Raw genomic sequence first — 9,550 nt, 5'->3', positions numbered from 1 at the left:
TGCCTCAGCCTCCCGAGTAGCTGGGACTACAGGCATGCGCCACCATGCCCGGCTAATTTTTTCTATATATATTAGTTGGCCAATTAATTTCTTTCTATTTATAGTAGAGATGGGGTCTCGCTCCTGGTCAGGCTGGTTTCGAACTCCTGACCTTGAGCAATCTGCCAGCCTCGGCCTCCCAGAGTGCTAGGATTACAGGCGTGAGCAACCACGCCTGGCCCCTCCTTGCCATTTTATAGATTCAGAATATAATCTATAAAATTATAGATTATAATTAGCCCCATTGTACCATTTAATTCCAACCTACCTGTGGGGAGACCCAGACTCAGAGGTTATTTGCCCAAGGTCACATAGTGACCTGAGATGGGAACCACAGGTTGCCACCCAGATTGGTCACCTGGTGTGGAACTGGTAAGGCCAAAGAAGGAGACTGCATCTGTCAAGGTTACTCATGGGAAGCAGCTGATTCTGTTTCCTAGGCCTTTGCCTGAGGCCCTTCCATCTCTCTAAACCATCAGTGTTACTGTGTCCCTAGGTTGTCACAAGAAACTACTGGAGGTATTATGTTTGGAATTGTCTTTGCCTTGAGCACTCAGGCCCTCCCCTGCCAGCTCCAGGGGAATGCTTCCCTGGGACCTTTCCAGGCTGGGACATGGGTCTCCCCATTTGTGGCAAGGGGAGTTGGAATCTCTCAGGGAAAGCTCCATCCTCTCTTCCCCTGACATAGGGACCTCTGGATTCCTGGGGAGAAGCCAAGGGCTGGAGGTAGGATGGTAGGAAACTCAATCTGTCTTCTGGTACCTTGGACTATAATGACCATTTCCAAGTTGTGGAAGAAACAATACATGTTGGCAAATGAGGATTTATTGAGTGCTTACTATATGCAGAGCACTGTGCTAGACAAGACAGATGAGGGAAGATAGATGGGAGAACGTCATCCAAGAACTGGAAGGAGCCCTGCCCCCACAGGGCTTACAATCTAGCTAGGAGGCATTGTAGATATATACAAAATCACAACTTAAAGATACAAAACAACATCTGTAGGTACAAAATCATTTGGCACAAAGTGGGAATGTGGGAATGGCTACTTCTGAGACATAGTGATCAGCCACCTCCTCCTCTCAGCTCAGAGCCTTCTCTGTCCCAAGCTTGGGGACCTAGAGCTCTGTCCACCTGCCTCCATGTTGCCCTGTCTCTGTCTGGTTTGGGGTGTGTCTGACCTTCACCCTCCTCCAGACTAGGTGCTCTTCAGGGGCAGAAACCAATTCCACATTCTTTGTCATGTCTTCCCTACCCTGCTACTGCACTATCCAAGGCTCTGTGTTCTCCACAAGACAGTGTGCTGGGCTGGACAGGCCCAGTTGTGTGTTTTGGTTTCTGCCAGGGGCTCCCAGGAGAAGTCTAGGATTTGACTCAGTGGAAAGATCATGGGATTTTGCATACGAAGATTTGAGTTCATGTCTTGGCTCCTATATATTAACTTGTGTGACTTTAGACTCGTTTCTTTTATTTATTTATTTATTTTTTAAATTTCGGCATATTATGGGGGTACAGATTTTATAGACTCGTTTCTTAGCCTTGGTTTCTGAATGTTTAAAATGGGAAGAACAGCATTTGCTCTGCCTATCCCATGGGGTTGTGAGATAATCATAGGGGATGATAAGGCAGATATGTGGAAATAGTAAAATCCTTCATGGCTGCTGGCTTTGTCCTTCCCTAACCTGTCTGAAATTTTAGGAGGAGCGGCTGGGCTAATGCACGTAAGGCACCCAGCACAGCGGCTGGTACACAAGAGATGCTTCTTCCTCCCCATCACTTGGAATCTTGCTCTGACCTCTGACCCCAATTTGGGCAATAGGGGCTGGAAGTGGTAGTGATCTCACATTTAGTTTTGGGGGAGTTGCAATCCAGGAAGTGGAATAGACCTAGAGAGAAATTGTTGTCATCTTGTAAAGGGGTTTGTTGGGGTGAGACAGAGTGGGGATGAGGGGCCTGAGACACATCCAGGCTGGGCTCCCAGCTTGGTGCCTTTCTGCCTTTTAGCTTCTAGAGCAAGGACACTCAGCTACCAGGAGGATAGCCCCAGAGGTCACCTTGGTTTCTGGCTGTAGCCTTCCCCCAGCAGTGAGGCCAGGTGGCTGTCACTAGCTGTTGGGGGTTTGAGAGAGTGCTCTCCATAGCATCTGTTGCCCAGGGAAGCCCTTTTCTCATCCTGAAGGAAGACAGAACTGAGCCTAGATGAGAAGAGGCACAATTACAGAGATGTTCCTATACACAGTCCATTTTTGATGGGGGTGGAAGGGAGGAAGAGGCTAGACATAGTGCCTGGTACACAGGGAACATGAGTACAATGTGGGACAGACACAGACAGAAGCCTTGAAAGCACAGGGGCCATGGAGAACATGGAGAGGGGGGCTCTAGGTGTGACCTTTAGGTTAGTTATGCAGCGGTCTGGAGGGGGAGGGAGAGAATGGATGGGGTTGGGCAGTAGGAGGAAGGAAGTAGGAGAACAGCCAGCTGCACTCTGGGTAAGGAGAGGTTAAGAGGCTGGATCAGGATGGGGCCAGCCCCAAACCCATCTCCTGCCTGGACCTTGGGGCTCCCAGGACTCTCCTTTGCTTTGACTACCGACTAAAGGAGGTAAAGGAGGCAGAGGGTCAGGCCCCTTCTGCATTCTTTCCCCAGGAAGCAGAAATAATGAAATGATCCTAGTAATGCGTGATAATGGTATTAAGAATTACAGTTCACACAGCCTCTTTACATGTATCATCTCACTTAATCCCAGTTAATCTCATTTGAGAACCTTTGCACTGGCTTGGAAATTTAGAAGCCTGGATTCTAGACTCAGACTTACCTCTGCCTGGACAAGTCATTTCCCTTCTCTAGCGCTGAGCAGCAGGCTGCTCTGTCCACAGTAACTGTCCAGGGCTGGGAGCCAGAAAGAGGTGAGCGTGGGGTGAGGGGAGGAAGGGAGGGAAGGAACAGGGGTTCCTGGCAAGGAGGAGCTGCTGCCTGGGGTGGGGCTGGGGGTGCTAAACCAGTGATGGAGGGGCGTTGCCTGGTGCCGGTGGTTGCATGCCTGAGCGCCTTGCCCAGCCAGCCATAGGTATAGGTGTGTGCTGGGTGAGAGGCTCACTTGCGAAACTGAGTGTCTCCTTTCAAGAAGTGTCTAGTTGCAAATCTCCCCCTCTCCCAAGACAAAAGCTAGGGGCCCACAAAGGGCTTTTGTTTTCTCTGCTGAAGTGGGAGGCTAATCTCTGGGTGGGTGGGGGGCTGGAGATGAGGGTCCTCTGAGCACACAGCATACACACAGGTATGTGCACATACATGTGTCTGCTTCCCCCCTTGGAGAGGTCGTCCCTCAGGGCAAAAAGGAAATCCTTAGCCACCCAACCCTCTTTTTTCCAGAGGCCATTTCTAAGGGAGCTGTTTTCTGGTTGACACCTCTCTGCTTTGAGCAATGGGTCCCCCTGCAAGTCTTGGGGCCCAGAGCTGCAGCTGGGGAGAAGGCAGGAGAGGCAAGGTAGGGGTTGGAAATCAGGACCCTCCCTTCAGCTCTCTCAAAGCGGCCTTCAGATCCTCTCCTCACCTTCTCCTGGCGATGATTGGCCTCCAGGACTCATCCACTACGGAGGAAGTGGATTTATTGCAGGTGGTGGAGGAAGGGATCCTAGCAGGAGTGAGAAGTCCCCAGGGGTGCACACTTGCACCACCACAGGTGCTCAGGGGCACGCACAACCCTGCACTTGAGGACAGGGAGGCACAGCGGATGCACACACACTTGCACACTAGCAAAACTGGAGGCATCATTCCCAGATCCCCCAGTGCCAGCGTCTGTACACTTCCCACCCAGTACCTGGGTTCAGGCTCTTAAGAACTTTCCTCTTCCGGCCTACCTGTGAATCCTCCCTCCCCAGCTCGATCTCCAGATCCCCAGTTCCCCGCACGGGGCCAGGGGGTCAACCATGAGAGACCCACAGCCTGGGGCAGAGGATCTGCCAGGCTCGCGGTACCGCACAGTCCCCTCCCCGCCCGCTACCGCGCAGCCCCGCGGCCCCGCACGTCCTGCAAGTAGCTGCTCTGCTCTGGGGACCAGCTTCGGACCTGGGGGAGAGGAGGGGCGGGTGGGTCCCCTGCGGCCCGCGGGCGTCCGTCAGGGCCGGGGCGGCGAGGCGGGCGGCGCTCAGGCCTTGCTGCCCCGCGGCAGGCTCTGCGGCGAGTGCAGCTCCACCGACTGCCGCCGCCGCGCCTCGCGCTCCTCCCAGTCGGTGTCCGGCTCCAGGCCCTTCAGCACGGCCAGGCGCTCCGACAGGCTCTTGGCGGGGGGGAACAGCACGTAGTTGTAGAGCAGGGAGCCCAGGATGGCGCCGACCAGGGGTCCGATCCAGAAGACCTGGGGGCGAGCGGAGAGGGCGGCTCGAACCCGCGCCGGGCACAGCCTGGGGGCCGCACCCCTCCTCCCCGCGCCAGTCCTCTGCTCACTTCGTGTGGGAAAGGGGTCTCATGCGCCATTACTATAGTAAAATGCTTACTCACGTAATTAGCAACGGCAGGAGATGTTGGGGAAGGCTCGTTTGCACGGGGCGGGGTGTTAAGGGTGCAAATTCCCAAGCTATTGCCTAGGTGTGAATCCTGATTGCACCACTTGCTGTATGAACTTTGAGAAGTTACTTACCCTCTCTGTGCCTCAGTTTCCTTTCGTTATAATGCCGCCCAACTCCTAGGGCTGTTGTGAAAACTAAATGAGTTTATATTTGCAAAGCACTTGGAACTAAGTTCTAAGAACTCTTACAACCATAAGCACTAGATAAGTGCTAAATAATCACAATATGTAAGTGTTAGCTAGTATAAACATCCATTTGCTGAGCTCTAAGGGCCAGGCACTATGCTATCTGTTTTACATACGTAACCTCACTTAATATTCCCAAGAAGCCAATGAGGTCAGAACCGTTGTTATCCTCATTTACAGATGTGCAAACGGAATCTCTTGTGTCAGGCCTGAGAGTGGAGCCCAAGGCTCTCCAGGGCCCAGGAGAAGCAGTGTGGAGGGTTTGGGGCACAGTTGCTGAAGCCCCCACCCTACTCTATTCCAGCCCTTGTTCTCCCTCTGAAATGGGTTTCTAGGGAAGGGGAAGGCAGGGGGGTTTCAGCCATTACCCAGTGGTCATCAAACTTGCCGGTGACGACAGCTGGAGCCAGGGAGCGGGCAGGATTCATGGAGCAGCCAGTGTAGTGGATCTACAAAGGGAGGTGGGGGGCAAGAGGGAAGGGAGGTGACGACAGGGCAGGGAGTCTTCGTCCCCTCTCCAATGCTGACCCTCAACCTGAAGGGAATTTATGCACTGGACATTAACTTCATGTCTTAGTTACAGGACTCTGCATTCATTCGGGGCTGGCGTGATATCCGTCCTTATCGGGCATCTGGGAGTCAAGTCCTCCAGGGTCTGTCTCTCTTGGGAGTTCTGTGTATGTGTCCCTCTGAGGGTCTTTGTGTCTGTCACTTTTGGGGGTTCTATGTATCTGTCTCGAGAATGGTCTGTGTGTCTGTTTCTTCGGGGAAGGTCTATGTGTCTGTCCCTCTAGGGAGGCTGGAACCCCTGGCTATGACCTACCCCAAGGAGGTGGCCCAGGGCCACGGAGAAGCCGATGGAGAGGGCAGGGGTGCCCAGGTTGTCTCCACGGCGTTCGTCAGTGGAGGCAAAGATGCAGAGCACCAGCTGCAGGGTCAGGAAGAGCTCCACAGTCACCGCCTGGCCGGCTGTCGTGTTGTTGCTGAGCTGGGGACAGAGAGGAGGTAGGTGGGGAGCGCTGAGCACACGCCCTGCTCTGGTTCTGTCTTCCTGCCCATCTGCAGTTGAGGCACCAGAGGCCACTGGGCTGGGAGTCAGAACACCTGGGCTCACAGACACCTTAGCTGGAACTACAGACACCTTCTTCCTGCACCCTGGCCCAAAGGCTGGGAGGGGTTGGACTCCCCAGGGCCTCCCAGCCAGAGGTAGAAAACTGACACCATGGCCCATTAGATTTGGGGACTGAGGTTGTGTGCCTACAGCATGAGAGGAAAAGGATGCTGAGATTCAGAAATTCTGTTTCCTGAAGAGCAGAAAAGGAAGAGGTTCCACTGCAGCAGGGAGCTTTGGGCCTGCTGGCAGGAAGGCCTTCTTCTCTCTGGACCCAAAGACACTGGTGTGACGAGTGGCCTGTGGCCAGGGATTTGGGTCTGTAGGACCGTCCTAGTGTGCCCTCTTCTCCCACAAGTGCCTGTCCCCATTGTATTTCAGGCCTCTGTTTTTCCCTGTGGGTTTGTTCCCCGCACAGCCTGTGGAGATTGGGGAGGGGGCACGGGAGCTCTGAACTGCAAAGCCTCCACACCCACGTGGGGCGGGGCGGCCGTGGTCCCAGCAGACCCTGTCTTGGGTGAGGAGAGAACTTGGGGCTGAGCAAAGAGGCTATTTTATAACTGGGCCACACCCAACACTGGATTTGTCATCCTATACTCTACGCCCTGCCCGCTGGGGCTGGGCATTGCACTGGGTGGAGCTCTGACAGCTCTCAGCTCCCACGCTCCTCCAGGGTCTGAATCCCCACCCAGGGTCCTAGCCATCAGGCTGATACTATTGTCTGTCTAGGGTCTAACCTTAATCCCTCCTGTTGTCTAATGTCAGAGCCTCTGGGGAATAGTGAAGAGCTTTGGAAGCAGATGCTATGGAGGCCTCTGACTCGCTGTTGGACCCTGGCCTCAGTTTCTCCTTCTGTAAAATGGGGATGACAAAGTGGATTCCGGAGGACTGTGCTAGGACAAGAAATGACTTACAAGTTCTGTGATTTGGGTCAATTTACCACTCGGGAGGAGGACCACAGAATTTTCCCCAGAGTGTTGTATCAAGGATGAGATGATGTCTGGCCCGACACAGGGCAGTTGCATATCAATGGTTACTTCCTGGTGGCCAGGTTAGTTCTTTATGTCCACAGAGGACACCTGGGACAGGCTTGATGCTCATCTGGCTCTCCCTAGCCTCAGAGAGACTGCTGCCCCATTCCAGCCAGGCAGGGTTCTCCCCAGATCCTCAAGAAAGTAAACGCTGAGCAGTAGCTTGGAGGAGCCTTTCCAGACCCTTCTGAGGGCCCAGTCAGCTGTAACATGAGAGAGGAGGACGACTGAGTGGTCTCCATGGCTTCTTAGTGCTTCCAAAGCCCCATTATTAAAGGACTTTCTTGGTCATGCTCTCAGGAAGTTCTTCTCTCAGTCTATCTGGACCTCTTGTGCAAACTGAACTCATTTCGTTCTCAACGGAGGCGAGCACATTCCTCAATCTGTCCACCACTTTGGCCACTCTATAGCCTTTTCTTGGCCCTGGGCCCCCAGCCTCATTATATTTTCCATTTGGAAGAACAGAGAAGCTCCACAATTGGGATCTCTCTGCCCCTCGCATGAGGAAGAGCCACCTGTGCAGAGGAGGGGATGGCCATGGAGACCTTACAGGACTCTTCAAGGACATCAAGACTCTTATCCAGCGGCCCAGGGATAGAGCAGGCTAAGAAATGCTGGAGGCTGGGGCACAAAACAGGCATTTGTTGTCCTGGCTGGGGATGAGGGGATGGAGTGAGAGTTGTCCTCAGGAGGGCACAGGCCATTGGTCCCCACCCATGCCCCTTGGATTCCCAGGCTCTATACTGACCCAGGAAATGGGAAGGGGGTAAGATGTGGCAGGGAGGGGCCGCAGCATCACCCTCAGCTCCCAAAGTGCCCAAGATGCCCAGTTAGCCACTGGGTCACGTGACCGGTGGCTAGCTCACGGGCTCTGGGGACCTTCTCCAGGGTTTGGAGAAGGGAGCACATGCCCCCCCTACTTGCAGGGCTGTGCGAGGTGTTGATGTGTGGCTTGAGGGTAGCACCCGTCACAGGCCTGCACCGGGAGATGCTGAAGACAGAACTCTGAGGGTCCCCCCAGCTCAGAAAGCACGTTTGCTTTGGGACCCTGTCCCCTGCTGAGGTCTAGCTGCTGTAATGAAGCATCAAGTCCAGCAGAAACCCGATGCTACTCTTCCTTCATGGGGCTCGGGGCAGACAATACCAGCAGACATTTGTACCCTGCCTCTGCTGACGTTACTGCTCCTACTACCCTGTTCTATGGCCGCTGTGTCCTGGCTCCTGTGTCCTGGTCCAGCCTCTCTCTGTCTCTGTCACTGTCTTCTTTCCCAGACCATCACTCAGCACCAGTCCCTCCCAGCTCCTCCTTTGCTAGGGATTCCCCGGGATCTGCCCTTGTGGGAGGACCGAAGTTCTGGCTACTCACGGCGTTGACTGCCAGGTCCCCGCGGATGTCCACTGGCGTGATCTCATGGAGCAGAGCAGCCCCTGCCACAGCCCCCAGCAGCTGGGCCGCCACATAGAAGGCAGCTCGGAGGAAGGAGACATGGCAGCCCACCAGGCAGGCCACGGTCACGGCAGGGTTGATGTGGGCTCCGCTGATGTGGCCCAGAGTCTGCACCAGGGTGCCGATGCCTAGGCCGAAGGCCATGGCGATCTGCAGCACGGAGGGCAGGGCCTGCGGCCAGTTGAGGGCCGAGCCAAGGCCAAAGAAGACGAAGAGGAGCGTGGCCAGGAACTCTGCGAACACGGCCCTGGAGAAGGCTATGGACCGCAGTTCCCACATGCTGCGGAGCCTTGTGGGGGCCGGCCCGGTGGTGTCCGGGCCAGGAGGCTTGTGGCGCTCTCTCTCGATCTCTCTTAAGGCCTCTGGGGAGGCCAGGCTGCCGGCATTTATAGGGGCCTTCCATCCTGGGTCTGGGCATGTGGGGTGGAGGTGGAGTCAGTCAGGCCAGTACCTCTTCTCCCCCATGGCCACCCCTGTCCACCCGCATGCCTATCACCCCATCTTGGCCTTCACAGCTGACTTATGTTCCCCATTAATGAGCTCCAGATAAGGACTGACGTCCCCTGATTTTCCGTGTTTGTTCCCTTGGTTACCTCAGGGCTGCTGCCCCAGGGCCTCCCCTACCCCCCCAGGCTTCTGCGAATGGGAACCTTGGTGGGGGACGTGGCCAATACGCCCCTCTCTGACTTGAACTGTTGGCCAAGGCAGGGGCAGCACCTCACCCAAGACTGATTATGAGAGAACATCAACACTACCTCTTCTGGTGATCGGGAAGTTCTTCCCGCTGTCCAACCTCCAATTATTCCTTCTCGAAGGGGATGGAAAACAACTGGTTGACTTGTGACAAATTTCCAAGGCATGAAGGATTTGTGTCTCTTGTGTGCTTGCTTTCTCGTGGTTAATCACCCATAAGTCATTAAGCTTTGCCTTCTCCCTGCAGTTCCAGCCAAATAGCAGCTCCCATAGCCTGGAGGCAGGGGGTGGCTTCAATGGCATCAGGACCCTGGCCCTGGGTGATGGAGTCAACTTGGGGTTGATGGAGGAAGCCGAGGGCTTTCACTGCACCTCTTCCATCACCCTGTTCCATCTCTGTGACCTAACCTTCCTTGTCTTTCTCTGTAAAATCAGGATAATAAGACTGACCTCATGGGGTTGGGGTTTGTTAAATGAAA

General features: G+C 54.6%; 1 protein-coding gene across 1 annotated transcript; it reads right to left on the bottom strand.

Annotated features, from left to right (window-relative positions):
* Window positions 1–830: 830 nt before the first annotated feature.
* Window positions 831–8,750, bottom strand: AQP2 (aquaporin 2). Its single transcript, XM_012761866.2, has 4 exons — window positions 8,298–8,750; window positions 5,613–5,777; window positions 5,158–5,238; window positions 831–4,393 (listed from the first exon to the last, which is right to left on the bottom strand). Exons 1-4 carry the CDS (start codon window positions 8,655–8,657, stop codon window positions 4,184–4,186), a joined length of 816 nt encoding a protein of 271 aa, XP_012617320.1. The 5' UTR covers window positions 8,658–8,750; the 3' UTR covers window positions 831–4,183.
* Between the last annotated feature and the right edge of the window lie 800 nt (window positions 8,751–9,550).

The sequence above is a fragment of the Microcebus murinus genome, chromosome 10 (assembly GCF_040939455.1).
Source record: "Microcebus murinus isolate Inina chromosome 10, M.murinus_Inina_mat1.0, whole genome shotgun sequence".
Lineage (NCBI taxonomy): Eukaryota > Metazoa > Chordata > Mammalia > Primates > Cheirogaleidae > Microcebus > Microcebus murinus.
Note: the sequence above shows the minus strand (reverse complement) of the source record. Positions and strands in the feature narration are given on the sequence as shown.